Source organism: Belonocnema kinseyi, chromosome 7 (genome assembly GCF_010883055.1).
Source record: "Belonocnema kinseyi isolate 2016_QV_RU_SX_M_011 chromosome 7, B_treatae_v1, whole genome shotgun sequence".
NCBI classification, from domain to species: Eukaryota; Metazoa; Arthropoda; class Insecta; order Hymenoptera; family Cynipidae; genus Belonocnema; species Belonocnema kinseyi.
Genome location: NC_046663.1, coordinates 3,500,436 through 3,518,383, shown reverse-complemented (window position 1 = coordinate 3,518,383; position 17,948 = coordinate 3,500,436). Strand labels below are relative to the sequence as shown.

General features: G+C 22.1%; 1 protein-coding gene across 6 annotated transcripts in view; it reads right to left on the bottom strand.

Annotated features, from left to right (window-relative positions):
- The window catches only part of LOC117176029 (HEAT repeat-containing protein 5B), a 119,120-nt gene that overhangs the window by 89,793 nt on the left and 11,379 nt on the right, over positions 1 to 17,948 (bottom strand). For all 6 annotated transcript variants that reach the window (XM_033365997.1, XM_033365999.1, XM_033365998.1 and 3 more), the window contains exons 4-9: positions 13,372 to 13,519; positions 13,177 to 13,287; positions 10,957 to 11,140; positions 8,964 to 9,124; positions 8,618 to 8,867; positions 4,161 to 4,304 (exon numbers count right to left, since the gene is read on the bottom strand). In XM_033365997.1, the coding sequence (XP_033221888.1) occupies positions 4,161 to 4,304; positions 8,618 to 8,867; positions 8,964 to 9,124; positions 10,957 to 11,140; positions 13,177 to 13,287; positions 13,372 to 13,519 (998 nt within the window). The remainder of the gene's footprint in view (positions 1 to 4,160; positions 4,305 to 8,617; positions 8,868 to 8,963; positions 9,125 to 10,956; positions 11,141 to 13,176; positions 13,288 to 13,371; positions 13,520 to 17,948) is intronic.

Here is a 17,948-nt window from a genome sequence, read left to right as displayed (position 1 = left end):
AATTTAAAATTATTGCTATTTTAAATTCAAAAAATAAGCTTAGAAATTTTAGATGTTAAAAATAATTTTTGAAACTAATATCTTATTGTTGTATTTGAAATGAATAAAATATATTCATAAAAAATTCTAATTGTTAAAATTAAGGAATTTTCCAATTCGGATATTTTATAAATCGGCAATTTTCTGTTGCAAATTTTATTATTTGGGAATTTTCCAATTCGGTAATATTATAAACTGTCGAGAATTTTATTATTCGGGAATTTTTCAATTAGCTAATATAATAAACTGTCGAGAATTTTAATATTCGGAATTTTCCAATTCGGTTATATTATAAATTGTCGTGAATTTGATTATTCGGGAATTTTATAATTCTGAAATTTCATTATTCGAAAATTTTATTATTCGGGAATTTTCCAATTCTGTATTTTTATTTTTCGGCAATTTTATTGTTGGTGAATTTTATTTTTCGATAATTTTCCAATTCGGTATTTTTATTGTTCGGTAATTTTATTATTCTTGTATTTTATTATTTGGGAATTTTCCGAATCGGTATTTTTATTTTTCGGCAGTTTTATTATTCGGGAATTTGATTAATCGAGAATTTTCTAATTCGGGAATTTTGCAGTGTCGGGAATTTTATTTTTCTGGATTTTTCAGTCGTCCCCAAAATAATTGAATTCTGACATAATGCAGTTGGCCTATGATCGTTGCAAACGTGAACATCTTTGTACTTTAGATTATAAAAAAAATGATATCTTAATATATTTTGAAATTTTCAAGTTTAAAAAAAAAATCAACTGAAATTATACGTTCTAAACAAATTTAATTAATTTTAATGAATTCATTTAAAATTTTGCTTTTCGGCATAACTATATTCACGAAAATCAGCTTAAGATTTATACTTGTTTTTAAATATTAAACATGAACTGAAAGGTCTTATTCTAAAAAAGAAATTGTAACATAGGAACTAAGTGTTCAAAATAATTTGCAACTTGCAATTTTATCCATTTTACAGTTTTGAATTACTGTAATATAATAGAATTATTTTGTAAATTTTTATAATTTGATAGTAACTTTTTTAAATTTTCTATTAAAAAAAATTTTTTTATTTTCCTACCACATGGACAATAAGATTTTGGGAAAATTCAAAATTATTCATATTTTATTCTAAAAGCTTAATTTCTAAATTTTGAAGATTTCAAATATGTTGTAAAAGAATCTGAAAGATATTAAAACCATTTATTCGGATTAAATTTTTTTTATTTGTAGAAATTTCAGTAGTTTTAAAAATAATCGAAAAGAATTAAAATCTTGTGAAAATTCAGAAAAAACAAAAATATAGAAGAAAATTAAATCAGAATTAGAAAATATCACAAAATTCTATTATGCTTAATAAATATTTAAAAGTATTGATACAATTCAAAGTTAATTTAAAAATTTTGATAAATGTAAGGTTTTTTTCAATGAGCATTGTTGAAGATTTTGAAAAACTATCTTTAGGATAATATTCTAAAAGAATTCAAAATATTTCAGAAAATTGTTAAAAAAGAATCTGAATTATTCGAAGGCAGATTTTTTCGTCTTTAAAAATGTTTTTAAAAATTCGAAAATGTTTAAAAGACATTTATTTAGAAGGTTTAGAAGTCTTAAAAAGATTCCAGAAAAATGGTTAATTTAAAACAGACAAAAATATGAAGAAAAATGTAGATTATTTACAATGTTTTAAAGAACAAGCTTTTTATGAATTTGGAAATGTTTTGAGAGAATCAAACAATTTTCTCTAGATTGTAAGGAAAATTTAGTTGGTTGGAAGATGTTAGGATAATTTTTTTTATTTTGCAGAATTAAAAAAAAGTAGTTTAAACAAGTTTCAAATTTGGAAAAATGAAATAAAATTTTCTTTTTGGCATAACTATTTTCTTCATTTTAGCTTAAGATTTAAGACGAAACGGAAATTTTCATTATACATGTTTTCAAATTAAACATGAACTAAAGTTATTTCAAGCTAAAAAATAAACTTTGTTAAAAATGATTTATAAAATAGAGGAAAATATTTTATTGTTAATTATAACAATTTTGGAAAAGAGATCGAGGTGAACTTTTGAAATAAATATTTCACTATTTTCATTGCTTATTAAACAATAGTTTTTAAGTTTTAATGTTTTTTTCTCTTTTTTCAAGATTTACCAATTTTTTTAGGTAAACTGAATTTTGTCAGGGCGTGAAAAAAAGTTTTTAAAATTCATTGAAAAATTTTCAATGATTGTTTTGTAAGAAATTTCAAGTGAAAATCGAAAAAAAAAAATCAGAAAGCATTTTGAATTATTTCTTAAAATTTTTAAAAAGTGTTTGAAAGATTTTAAAGCAAAATTTTGCAATTTTTCTATATTACATAATTTTTGAAAAAATTTGAGTAAGTTTAAGAGATATTAAAAATTTTTGAAACGATTCAAAAATAATTAAAACTTGTAAATATTTTAAAAGAATTTTGTAAAGTTAAAGACATTTTTTAAAGTTCCTAGGAAAAATTAAAACAATTTTTTATTTCAAAAAATTAATTTGAAGAGATTATTTAAAAAGATTTTAGAATATTTTTTAATTTGTTAAAGAAGAATCTGAACGATTTAAAGGCAATTTAAAAAAATTTTCAGAATAAATAAAAAAAAGAGGAAAAATTTGAATAGATTTTAGAGATTAGAGGGTTTAGAAGGTCTGAAAAGACTAACAAAAAGAAAGATTCCTTATAATCGTGCGAAAATTTTAAACAATTTTTTCTTTTGAAATTGGAACTTTAAGAAAAAATTGAAAAAGGTTTTTAAATATAACAAACGATTTCCTAAAATTTCTAAAAATAGTTAAGAAAATTTTAAAGCAAACTGTTTCAATTTTATAAGATTGCAAAATAAAAACGAGTAAATATCGGGTAAATTCAAGAAATATTTAGTAGAATTGAAAATAATTCCGAAAGTTTTCAAGAGAATAAACAAATTCTCTTGAAATTGCTGGTAAAATTTAAAAGATTGTAAGGTATTCTTTTTAAATATTGGAATAATATTTGAAAATTTTGATAAAACTTCGTGTCAGTTAACAAATTTTCACGAATTTAATACGTTTTAAATAGATTACAAATATTTGAAAACTCGGAAACATTATCGAAAATTAATCAAATATTTCTTGATTCCTTCCCAACTTCTAAAAGTTCTAAACTTCTTTTAAAAAGAATCAAATTTTTCATTAATTTTTTAAAATCCGATAAAATAAAAGAATTCTTTGAAATTTTCTAGATTCTTTTCTGAAACGCCTGAAATATTTAAAAAAATATTAATTTTCTCAAGAATCTTAAGAAAAATATATTTAAATCAATTTAAAAACAAGGCGAAAATAATTATTTTCTCGCTCTCAATTCTCAGAATTTAATTTCAACATGGGTTTATTATAACACTTACAAAAATAATTTTCGATTAATTTGAGTGTTTCCAAAGTTGGAAAAATATTCGTTAATGGTCTTTCTTTAAAAATAACATACAAATGTTTCCATAAATATTTCTATTCATGAAATTTAAGATAGAAGAAATTTAAAATTGGCCGAAAATAATTAATAAATTACTAATTAATGATTAATTAAATTTTTTGCCTTTTAAAGATTCTTCACTCAAGAATAAAATAAAAGTTTATCTAAATTATTTGCATGTATTTTAGCGTTTTTCACCGGAAATCGGTAAATTAAACAAATAATTATTTGATTTAAAAAAATAAATTAAGAATCTTATGAAATGCAGACATTTTCCCATCAATATTCGATTTAAATTTTAATTTAAAAATTACTTGGGTATAAAAAAAATTGTTGATTAGTTTATGCGAGTTTCAGTTGTTTAAATCTTGGTTTGGCAATACCAAATTACCAATACCAAAATACCAATTTTCAACAATTTTCAATTTGCGGTTTAAAAAAACTCTTAATAAAATCGAAAAACGTAAATTGTTGCCTTTGTAATCTTTGAAAACTAATAATTTTTTATTAAAAATACTCATTTCCGGTGTAAAACGCTAAGACGACCTCAAATTCTTGAAAACTGGGAACCTAAAGTTTTGAGAAATTTTAAGTCCTCTTCGGAAGTTTATGATTTTATATTAAAATTGGGGTGCGGATAAATACTTACTCAAAGATTGATCCGACAGGAGATTCGAGGCGGTTGTACCAAGTCCCAAAATTAAATTACCCATCTCTTGCAAAGCGCAAACCAATAAATGCTGACTGAACAAGGTCTCTTGATTAAAATCTTTTGCATTCTCGGGACTGAAATCTGTAAACGAAAAAAAGAAAGAAGAAATTTCAATAATATACATGAATTCCAAACCAAATAGTGGAATTTTCAACAAAGCAAGATCAACTTTTAACATATGAAGGATGAACTTTTAATCAAAAATGGAATTGTGTCATTTATAGATAAAATAATTTATTTTCAATAAAAAAAAAATCTACAATAAAAATTTGCATTTTCAACCAAAGAGATGAATCTTCAGTAAATATGAATTTTGAACAAACTAGTTCAACTTTCAACCAAGTAATTGAATTGTTTCCTGAAAAAGTTAAATTTTTATCCAAATAATTCAATTTTTTAACATGAAGTTCAATTTTCATAAAAGTAGTTTAATTTTTAAACAAATAGTTACATTCAAACCAAAAATATGATTATTCAAGAAAAAAGTTAAATTTTCTGCCAAATTGTAGAATAGTCTTCAAACGCAAATTTATTTAGAAGCAAACAGTTAAATTTTTAACAACAAAGGATGAATTTCCCAGAAAAAGATTAATGTTCTAGTAAAAAACACGAATTTTCAATCAATTTTCGGAAAAATTGTTGCATTTTAAATAAAAAATATGATATTTTAACAAAAAAGTTAATTTTTACGAAAAAGTTCAATTTTCATCAAAATAGTTTAAATTTTAAACAAATAGTTACATTTAAATCAGAAATATTATTTTTTATAAAAAACGTTAATTTTCTACAAACAAGTTAAATTATCATCACAATGGTTTAATTTTTAAACAAACAATTATATTTAATCCAAACATATAATTTTTTAATGAAAAATTTAATTTTCTACTAAAAAGTTTAATCCTCATCAAAATAGTTTAATTTCTAAACAAATAGTGACAGTTAAACCAAAAAAATATATTTTTTTAAAGTTCATTTTTTACCAAAAAAATCAATTTTCAACCAAATTATTGAACCAACCCAGATTTATTTAGAAGCAAACAGTTACATTTTCAACCAAAAAGAATGAATTTTCAAGCACGAAATTTAATTTTCGGTCAAAAAAGTCGAATTTTCAATAAAATAAAAGAATTGTCAATTAGAAAAGAACATTGCTCAATAAAAATGGAATAATTAAATTCTTAGTTAAAAAAATTATTCCCAACCAAAAAAGAAGAGAATTTTTAACAAAAGAGTTAAATTTTCAACAAAAGAGATTGATTTTCCAGCGAAAAATTAATGTTCTACCAAAAATCCGAATTTCCAGAAAAAATGGTTGAATTTCATAGCCAAACGAACGAATTATCTAAAAAAATGTTGAATTTTCATTTCGAAAAAATGTTTAAAGAAAAATGTTAATTTTCTTCTGAATAGTTTAACTTTCTAACAAATTATTGAATCTTCAACCAAATCAGATTAATTTTAATCCAAACAACAGTTGGATTTTTAACTAGAAAATCATAAATTCTCAACCAAAAATATTATCAATTTTATAATCAAAATGGAATAGCTACATGGTTAGTTAAGACAAAAAAAACAATATATATCGACAAGAAAATAAAAAATTTCAACAAAATAGCTAAATTTTCTAAAAATAGAATAGTTACATTTTCAACAAAGGAGGTGAATCTTAAAAAATATGAATTTTTAACTAAAATAGATGTATTTTTCAATGAATAGTTAAATTTTCCGACAAGAATATTAATATTCTACACAAAAAAGGAACTTTCAACAAAGTACATTAATTTCCAACCAGATTGTTGAATTTTAAATAAAAAGTGACGAATTATCTACAAAACGGTTGAATCTTGACCCTGAAAATATGCCACAAATACGAATTATGAAAAAAAGTTGAATTTATAACCCAAAAATATGCAACTTTTAACTGGAATAGTTGAATTTTCTATCAAAAATCAAAAATAAGTCTTTAATAAAATAAATTTTCAATAAAAAACAAACTAATTTTCAACCTAAGAAATGAAATTTCAGTCAAAAAGATTAAGTTTCTATCCAAAAAAGAATAACTTTAAGCAAAATACAGGAATTTTCAGGCCTTTTAATTTTGAATGAAATTTTCAACCTTTTAGTTGAATTTACGACCAAAAAGGTTAATCTTTTACCAAAAAAATAAATATTTTCTACAAAATAGACGAAATTTCAACTGAATAAGATACAATTTCTACCAAAAATATAATAATAAAATTTTAAGTTAGTGAAATAAGAATTAAATTTCTATGAAAAAAAATCGACAGAAAATGTAGTTAAACTAATATTTTAATATTTCATGGAATTTTCAATCAAAACTGTGAGAAAATTAATGTTCAACGAAGCATGAAATACTTTAATTGTCAGTTTAAAAACTTAATTTTCTAGCGAAAAAATTATCTTTTTGCAAGATACATGAATTTTCAACCAAAAAGGAAAATTAATGAACCTCGAATTGAACAATATATGCATTTTTAAAAGAATTTTTTATCTAATAGTTGAATTTTCAACCAAACAAATGAAGTTTCAACCTCATTAATTAATTTTTAATCAAATAAGTGATTTTTGAACTGCAGAAAATAAATGTTAAGCAAACATGACGATTTTTGGACAAAAAATGGAAACGTTAAATTTTCAGTTAAAAAATTAATTTTTAATATAAATAAATAATTTTCATTCAAAGAACTGAATTTTATACAATAATTTTTTTAAAAATACAGAAATTTTCAAGAAAATAATTTAATTTTCAACTGTAAAAGATAAATGTTCAACTAAGCATGGAATACTTCAATTTTCATTAAAATTTCTTTTTAACGTCAACAAAATAGGTAGAGTCTGAAGAAAAAAAAGATTTTTCAAATAAAATTATGAATCATCAGCCAAAAAAGTTTTTCAGCAGCTATTAACGAATATCAAAAATCTTGAAAATTTAATCAAATAGTTATATCAGAAGTTTTGAAGGTTTTAAAATGTGGGTTAAAAGAATATGGAAGATTTTGGAACCATTTATTATTTATTTTTCAAGATTTATACATTTTTTCAGATAAACTGAATTTTGTCAGCGTGTGAAAAAAAGTTCTTAAAATTCATGGAAAATTTTTTAATGATTGTTTTGTAAGAAATTTCAATAGAAAATCGAAAAAAAAGATCACAAAGCAGTTTGAATTATTTTCTAAAATTTTTAAAAAGTGTTTGAAAGATTTTAAAGCAAAATTTTGCAATGTTGCCATATTATATCATTTTTGAAAAAATTTGAGTGAGTTTAATAGTTAATCAAAAATTTTGAAACGATTAAAAAATTATTAAAACTTGTAAAGGTGTTTTAAGAATTTGGTAAAGTTTCACGAAAATGAAAGACATTTTTTTACAAGTTCCTGGGAAAAATTTAAATAATTTGTCAAAAGAAGAATTTGAAAGATTTTAAGGCAATTTTTAAAATTTTGTAGAATAAATAAAAAATGCAGGAATAATGTGAATAATTTTTAGATATCAGAAGATTCAGAGGGTCTGACAAGATTAAAAAAAAAGAAAGAATTTCTCCTATATTCGTGTGAAAATTTTAAATAATTTTTTCTTTTGAAAATGGAACTTTAAGAAAAAATTGATAAAGGTTTTTAAAAATAAAAAAACGATTTCCTACAATTTCTAAAAATATTTAAGAAAATTTTAAAGCAAAATGTTTCAATTTGGTAAAATTGCAAAATAAATACGAGTAAAAACCGAGTAAATTCAAGAAATATTTAGTAGAACTGTAAATAATTTCGAAAGTTTTCAAGAGAATCAAAAAATTTTCTTAAAATTGCTGGGAACGTTTAAAATCGTTGAGAAAACTTCATGTTAGTTAAAAATATTTTGAAACTTCTAAAAGTTCTAAACTTCTTTTAAAAAGACTCAAATATTCCATATTTTTTAAAATCCTATAAAATAAAAAAATGCTTAAAAATCTTCTAGATTCATATCTGAAAGGCCTAAAATATTTTAAATTTTCTCACTAATTGTATGAAAATTATATTGACATAAATTTAAAAACAAGATGATAAAATTTATTTTCTTATTCTCAATTCTCATAATTTAATTTTAACATGGATTTATTATAGCACTTCGAAAAATAATTTTTGATTAATTTGAGTTTTGGCAAAAAAAAAAAAAAAATTCCTTAATGTTTTTTCCTTTTTGTCATAAATAGATATAATAATGATATTTATTAAATAGTAGCATTATATTTAAAAATATTGTTATTTTTTTTTCTGTAAAATCTATAACAAAATATTGGATAATCAAAGTCTGTAAAATTCCGTAATGTAGTTTATAGACAATCCTTAAGGTAAAAAATTAAGAATAAATAATAAATGTTCTAAAAAAAAAACACTTACCGATGGAATTCATTTGCTTCAAAATGATATGTGCTATTTCCTTGCAAGCAGCAGCCTGAGCGCCTTCTCCCAACAATTTTCCGATAGTACCCCGAAGAATAAAATTGATACATTTTCTTGAATAAACCGCATCGACGTGGGAACTGGCTGCTTTTGGATTTGCAACGAGATCCAAAACATGAGCTACTAGGGGTCCGATATTTCGTTCGAGCCATGTGCCACCCAGTATTTGAACAAATACTACATAAGCCTAAAAATTATAAAAATAATGTTAAAAAATCTTAAAAATAAAGTGGAAAATTTAATTATAAATAAATAAATAAATAAATAAACAAATCATACATACATGAGTTACGCCTACTCTCACTTCTCTATTCACACCAGAACTCCCTTTAATTATTTCACCAGTTCCTTTCAAGAAACCTACACCACCTCTCAAAAATCCCGCAAGTAATATATTTAATACTTCTTCCAGTGATATTTGTTTGTTCGATTTACTTGAAGAAGCTGCAATCATTTTATATTTTAGATTAGTTTTTACTCTAGAAGGTAGTGCAGCTCGTAGGGTCACACCATCTGTCTTTGATTTTATTCATTTTTCGATAGAAAAAAAATTGTATGAGTAGAATCTAGTGATTTTCTTCAAAATTGTCGCCGAACCAAAAAAATTATTTTAATTTTTAACCAAATAATTATAAGGCATTTGGTAAAAAATAATAAAAATTATTCCTCCAAATCTGTGAATGAACCTCTGCAAAATTTGCCACTTTTTTGTACTTCAAAACTTTCCGCATAACTTTTATAGCCTTGTAGTAATGAAATTGTATACACTAATAGAAAAAGTAACGTTTTTGCACATTTTTCATACGTTTAAGAATAAAATTCAGAACTTTTTTTTAGTGATTCTATTCAATAAGTTATGAATATTTAAGATAAACAATTTTTCACTTGTGGCAATAAAAAATAAGCTTTTAATTAAAGCACTCAAAGTGGAATAGTTAAATTTTGAACTTTTAAAATTTATATTTTTAATTAAAACATTTTGTATTCAAATGCTCAATAATTTACGCGTATAAAATTGAAGTTACTAACATTTTTTAATCTAAAAAAATATAATCCAACGTTATCATTTTCAATAATTTAAATTAAAAAATCAATCAATAAACTTTAAAATGTTAAAAATTATATCATTTTAAGGAATTTTCATTTTTAGATAGTTCAAATATCTTTGGAAAGCTTCAAAATCTTGGGAAATCTAGAAGTTTTTTTTAAATTTTAAATTATTTTGGAAATTTTTTCAGAACTTCTAAATATCTTTTAAAATTAATTGAATTTTTTTCTACAATTTTCAGAAAATCCTGCAAATTTTAGAAAATTTCTTTACAATTTGGATGTACAAATAACAATTGAACATTTATTATTATTATTTATTAATTGTGAAAGGCTTCAAAAGAATAAAAACAGTTTTTTAAGATTCTTAGGAAAATTAAAAATAATTTTTCATTTTGAAAAATTATTTTAAGAGAATATTTAACAAGTTTTTCAAAGATTTTAACAAAATTTTCAAAAAAGACTAGAAGTTTTTGAGAAAACTTTCTAAAATTTTCATGATAATTTTTATTCTTTTTTAAACTCCTAAATCTTTCTTAAAATTACTCAAATTTTGTCTACAAGTGTTCATTTGTAAATTATACATCAAAATAAAAAAATTTCACTTACAAATTAAGCATTTTTCAAATACGACAATTAAAATTCTTTTTTTTATTTTCTATGTCAAACAATTCAGTTAAAGATTCTTTACTTTTAAATATTTGATTTCAATTTACTTGTCTTAAATAAAAATTCAAATATTGCTAAATATTCAATAATTAATCTTTTTTTAATTAAAAATTTCAAATTGAATGGGTAAAAATTGACAATATTTTAAATTTAAAAAAAATCCTTTAATTAAGAATATATTATTAAGAAGTTCTTTTTAAATTGAAAATAGTTTCTAAAATTTCACTCAGGCTTTCCCAATTTTTTAAATGACTAAAACTTTTATTTTTATTTTTTATTTGTTCAAGTCTTTAAGAAAGCATTTAAAAATTCCTTAAATTAAAAATGTAAGCTTAGAAATAAAAATTTTTAAAGTAAAAAAATTTTTGATCACGCATTGTAAGCTAAATAATAGCATAATTGAAAAGCATAAAAATTCCACTAATTATTTAAAAACTGTTCAAGTCGAACGTAAACAGATTTTTCTTCTACAGATTTGTAAAATTTCCGGTAAAAAAAAAAAATAAATCACTGCTCTGGTTACCCTAAACTCTATAAAATTTAATTTAAAATATAAATACCTGACGGATTTTGTCCCTTGGGAGGTGGAATCTGAGTCATTGCGACAAGCGCTCCTAAAAGTTTGGCAACCGAACATCTAACTTCATAATTCGATCCTTCGAATGCCCGGAAGCAAAGAGTGGCTACACTTTCAATTTCCGTTGTGTATAAAAATGGTGCGTGATTCAGCATTTCAAGAAGACACTGCAAGACAAAATTTAATTAAATTTATATCAATAAAATAAAAGAACTCACTTCAAATATCCTAAATAGTGTGACAAAATTAAAAAAATGGTGTAAGAATGTTGCCATAAAATTTTCTAAGTACTAAAAATAAACTTTAATGTTTATTTAAATTGTTATTCTTCAAGAAAATATCAAAATTTCTATTTATTTAACGCAAGCCTCACCAATTCTTTTTTTTTTTCATATTTTTCCACTTAAATCCGAACTGAATTGCGAAAAATATATAAGAAAATCCAACTATTTTTGGTTCAAAGTTCATTCTTCTCGAATTAAAAGTCTGTTTTATTTTAAAAAATGTATTATTTACTCGAAATTAATTCATTTTGTTCAAATTTCGTCTTTCTGGCTTGACAATTCAACAATTTGATTAATAGTTTGTTTCTTTTTTAACTAAGAAAATTTTAAAAATAGAAATTCGTCTTTTTTGTTGAACATTCGTTTTTTTCGTTTGAAAATGTATCTCTTTAAAAATTTCATATTTTGTTTGTTAAAAATTCATTTTGCCTGGTTAAAAATTATTTTGTTTCGGTTGAAAATAAACTTTTTTGTCGAAAATTTAACTGTTTTATAGGCAATTAATCTATTTGGTTCGAAAATTGACAAATTTGGTAGCAAATTTAACAATTTGGTTTAAAATTGATGTATTTTTTTTTATTCATCATTTTCGATAGAAAATAAATTATTTTTGGTTAGAAATGCAACTGTTTGGTTGGAAACCAATTTGTGTTAATTAAGGATTCAATTATTTTATTGCAAATTCGTCTTTTTATGGTTAACTCGAACCCATATTTTTTATTTTAAATTAAAGTACTTTTTGTTGAAATATAACCATATATTATTTTTTGTATTTATATATTTAATATAAACATTTTTCGTTTAAAATTCATCTTTTTATCTTGGAAATTTTTATTTCTTAAAAGTTTTCTTTTTTTTTTGCTTAAAGATTCATAATTTAAGTTGTAAATTCGTTCATTTTTTTTTTTTTGGTTAAAAAGTAATTTTTATAACTGAAAATTAAACTATTTAATTAAAAATTCAAGTAAATGATTGTAAATGAACTATTTCGTTAAAAATTGATATTCTTTAGTCGAAAATTCAACTGTCTTATGCAAGATTGGTCTTTTTTTATTTTAAAATTTCACAATTTGTTAAAAAAATTAATCAATATTGAAGAAAATTCACTTTTTTTTTGGAAAATAATTCTCCTCAATAAAAATTTAACAACCACATTTTTGTTATAAAGTGACTTTTAGTTTAAAAATTGATCAACAAAATTCAACTATTTGGTTGAAAATTGATCTATTTTTTTAAAAATTCATCTTTTTTGGTTAAATTGAAACTGAATGGTAGAAATTTAATCTATTTTAGTTGAGAATTCAAGTATTTTGTTAAAAATTTTTTACAACTGTATTGTGGAAAATTCGTCCCTTCGACTAGAAAATTAAATAGTTTTGTAGTAAATTTGTTTCATTTTTATAGAAAATTAATTTTTATGACTGAAAATTTAACTATTCAATTTTTCGTTGAAAACTGATCATTTCTGCTTAAAAATTAATTTATTTTCTTTAGAAAATCTACTTTGATATAAAATTCATCCTCTTAGCTTAAAATTTAACTATGTGATAAAAAATATAAGTTTTTGGTTAAAAATATCCCTTTTTTTTATAGAAAATGAATTTTTTCGTTATAATGTAACTGCACGGTTGAAAATTAATCTGTATTAGTTTAGGATTCAAGTAATTCGTTTAAAATTCGCATTTTTTGTTTTATTCGACCATTTTTTTATTTAAAATAAAAATCTTTTTCATTTTAAATATCAACTATTACCTTTCTTGTTGAAAAATCAACAATTTGGTGCAAAGTTCAACTGTTTTGTGGCAATTTTTTGTAATTGATTAAGAATTGATATTTTTTTATTGAAAAATTAACTGCTTTGTTGGAAAAAAAGTAGAAAAATAGTGGAATTAGTAGAGGATTTTGATAATTTGAATTACCTTAGCGGCCGCACATCTGACAGCCATAACTCTATCAGTCAAACAATGCCGGCATACTTTGTATATTTCTTTATGGACGTTGGTAATTGCTGATCCCATTCCAGCACAAACCTTGAAAAATTATTAAAAGTTTATAAAAAGTGTGGGAAAAATGTTTGATTAGGAAATTGTAAAAATAAGAAAATTATTATCCACCTTTTCCAGAGTATGCATAATCTCAATTCTTGTTTGAGATTCTGCCGAGCGGAGGGATTTGATCAAAATCTGAACAGTTTCTTCATATGATCGACCCATCATTCTTCCCAATTTTTCATACATACAACCGACACAACATATGGCAGCCCTATAAAATACAAAAGTGAACGTGACTGCGAAAAAAATCAACGAAAAAATCGTGCTATTTTCGGACGAAGAAAATGAAAGAAAATCTGAGAAGATTAATAATAAAAAAAGGAACCCAGGTTTTTAAACAAAAAGCAAATATTCGAATGTTAAATTAATTAATTTTCTTATATATTTAAAATTATCCCATTTTTTTAAAAATAAAAATAAAGGGAAAGCAAGGCTCTTTAAAAAAATTACAAGGCCTTTCTTTAATTTTCTCTAAATCAAATATAGATTTTATAAACTAGATAAATTAATATGGAAAAAATGTGTACCTTTGAACGTCAATTTTCAAGTAAAAATTGAATAGCTTAATTATTAATTGAAAAGAAATTAGCAACAAAAAAGAATTATTTTCAAGAAAATAGTACAATTTACAAACAAACAAAAAATTTTCAATCAAAGATTTGTATTTTCATTAGAAAAATATGAATTTTCAGCAAAAAAGGTCTATTTCAAACAAGTAGTGAAATTTTCGACCAAGAAATATGAATTTTTACTGAAAAAATTTATTTTTAACGAAATATTTGAATTTTCAACCAAAAAATATAATATTTCAACAATAAAGTCAGTTTTTTATAAAATATTTGAAATTTTAACAAACAAAAAATGGATGAATGTTTAAAAAATAAACAAAAAAACTAATTTTCTACAAAACAATTAAATTTTCAATCAAAAAGTTCACTTTTAACCAAATAATTAAATTTTTTACCAAAATTGTTTAATTTTGAACCCAAAAAGACGAACTTTCAATTAAAAATGACGACCTTTGAATAAAACTGTTAAATCTTTAACAAAATAATTATATTTTTTACCAAATGATATAAAATTTTTACCGAAAAAGGGTAATTTGTTACCAAAAATGTAATTGTAGACTTTTAAGCCCCAAAAGATCAACAACAAAAAATTTATTTTCAATGCAAAAGGACGAATTTTCTATAAAAAAGACGAATTTTTAAAATTAACTTTTAACAAAATAATTAAATTTTCAACCAAATAGTTAATTTTCAATCCGCTAATATATGTTATTAAAGAAAAATTAATTTTTAACAGAATAGGAGAATTTTTCAATAAATATTTCAATTGCCAACCAAATAACAAAACACATAAATTATTAATTAAAATTTTTTTAATTAAATGAAATTGTTGAATTTTAAACAAAATAATTATATTTTAAAGCAAATAGTAACAAATGTTAACACAAAAATTATAATTTATAGCAAAAAATTTAAAATTACAAGAACTTTCCTTAATTTTCTCTAAAACAAATATAGATTTTATAAACTAGATAAATTATCAGGGTAAAAAATATGTACCTTTGTACGTCAATTTTCAACCAAAAATGGAATAGCTTACTTTTCAATTAAAAAGAAATTTGCAACAAAAATGAAGAATTATTAAGAAAACAGTACAATTTTCAACCAAATAGTTGAATATTTTTCAACCAAAAAAAAACAACTAATTTTCTATAAATAATTAAATTTTCAGTCAGAAAATATAAATTTTAAGAAAAAAATTTCTATTTTAAACAAGTAGTGGAGTTTTCGACCAAAAAAAAAAATGAGTTTTCGATAAGCAAATTAATTTTAACTAAATGGTTAGATTTTCAACAATAAAGTTAATTTTCAGCCCAAAAAACAAATTTTCTAAAAAACATTTGAAATATTAAGAACAAAGAAAGTTTTCTACAAAATAGTAGAATGTTTAACAACAGCAAAAACTAACTTTCTACAAAGAATTAAATTTTCAACCAAAAAATATGAATTTTCAACCAAAAAGTTCACCTTTAACCAAATAGTTTAATTTTTTACCAGAATAGTTGAATTTTTAATCCAAAAAGTAAAATTTTCAACCAAAAGGGAGGATCTCGGAATAAAACTGTTGAAAATAATTAAAATGCTTAAAATAATTAATTTTAAGCAGAATAGTTGAATTTTAAAAGAAATGATCAACAAAATAATTACATTTTTAACCAAATGATTCAAAATTTTAACCAAAAAATTATAATTTGTAAACAAAAATATAATTGTAGACTTTTAAGCCCAAAAAAATAAATTTTTAACAAAAAGTTAATTTTCAACCAAGAAAGATGACTTTTCTACCAAAAAAGATGAATTTTCAATCTAAAGGAATGAATTTTCAATCCAAAAAGACGAATTTTGTATCGAAATAGACGAATGTTTAACAAATAATTCAAATTTCAACCAAAAATTTGAATTTTTAAACAAATATTTGAAATTTCAAACCAATAAATGGATTTTCAACTTAATGGTCCAATTTGTAAACAAGAAAGATTAATCTTGAACCAAAAACTGTTATATTTTCAATAAAATAGTCGAATTTTTAACCAAAAGATGAATTCTGTACCACAAATTGTATAGTAGATTTTTAAACTAGAAATAAATAACTTTTAACCAAAAATAGTTGGATTTTATTATTGGATTCTGTTCATTAATTTAGAATTTAAGTGAAAAAATGAGAAAAGGGGGAAGTTTCTTTAAAGAAAAGAGAGAAAAAGGGGGAATTATTAAAAAAAGTTTCCTGAGATTTCAAGTTGACATATATTGAATTTTCAACAAATAAGGTGAACTTTCAACCAAATAGTTAAATTTTAAATCAAAAAGATGAATTTTTGATCAAAAAAATAAGATTTTTTAACTAAAAAGGATCAATTTTCAACCAAAAATGGAAAAACTAATGTGCTACAAAACAATTAAATTTTGAACAGAAAATTTCTACAAAAAAAGTTGAAATTTCAACCAAAAAGACGAATTTTCTACAAAAAATTTGAATGTTTAACGAACAAAAAAAACTATTTATAAAGAAATTAAATTTTCATGGTCGAAAATGCTATTGCTTTGTTGAAAATAAGCCTTTTTTTATATAAAATCCGTTCTTAAGCCTAAAAATTAAATTTTTTGGTTAAAAATATCTATATTTTGGTTTAAAATGTAATTGTTTTGTTGAAAAATTTAATAATTATATAAAAGGGTTATCTTTCTAGATTAAAAAATAAACTATTTTTATAACAAAAAATTCAACTATTTTGTTGATAACTGAACTATTTAATTGAAAATGAACTTTTTTGTTACAAATTAATATTTTCGGGTTGAAAATTCAACTATTTTTTTAAAAATGCAACTATTTTGTTTAAAGTTTAATTATTTTGTTAAAAATCGAACTATTTTGTTCAAAGGTCGTTTTTATGGTCGAAAATTCAACTGTTTTGTTGAAAGTTCGTCTTTCTAGGTTGAAAAATAAACTATTTTGATAAAAAATCCAATTATTTGGTTGATCATTGAATTTTTAGTTGACAATAATTGAACTATTTGGCTGAGAATTCGATTATTTAGTTAAAAATAAACTTTATTGTTGAAATTAATATTTCCGGGTTGAAAATTGAACTATTTGTTTAAAAACTGAACTTTTTTGCTGAGAGTTTAAAATTATTTTGTTAAAAGTTCCACAATTTTTTGAAAGGTCATTTTTTATGGTCTAAAAATCAACTGTTTTGTTGAAAATTCTTTTTTTTTTAAGTTGAAAAATTCACATTTTGGTAGAAAATTCAACTATTTCTTTAAAAATCCAGCTTTTTTGTTGAAAATTTATTATATTGTTGAAAGTTCAACTACTTTGTTGAACATTCATCGTTTTGGATATAAAATTTGTCCTTGGCAATGAAACTATATTATTATTATTATTTTGTCTTCTTATTATATTATTACTCTATTATTATTATTATTATTATTATTATTATTAAACAAAATACTTCTTGGTTTAAAATGAACTTTTTTGTTATTAACTTATCTTTTCGGGTGTAAAAGTCTACAAATTAATATTTTTTGGTTAAAATTTCTTTTTTTTTTTGTAGAAAACTCCACTATTTGGCTAAAAATTGAACTATTTGGTTGACAATTAAATTATGTAGTTGAAAATTAAATTATTTTGTTAAAAAATCATCTTTCCGGGTTGAAAATTCAACTGTTTGGTTGAAAGTTCGTCTTTCTAGGTTGAAAAATAAACTATTTTGATAAAAAATCCAATTATTTGGTTGATAATTGAATTTTTAGTTGACAATAATTGAACTATTTGGCTGAGAATTCGATTATTTAGTTAAAAATTAACTTTATTGTTGAAATTAATATTTCCGGGTTGAAAATTGAACTATTTGTTTAAAAACTGAATTTTTTTGCTGAGAGTTTAAAATTATTTTGTTGAAAGTTCAACAATTTTTTGAAAGGTCATTTTTTATGGTCCAAAAATCAACTGTTTTGTTGAAAATTCTTTTTTTTTTTTAAGTTGAAAAATTCACATTTTGGTAGAAAATTCAACTATTTCTTTAAAAATCCAGCTTTTTTGTTGAAAATTTATTATATTGTTGAAAGTTC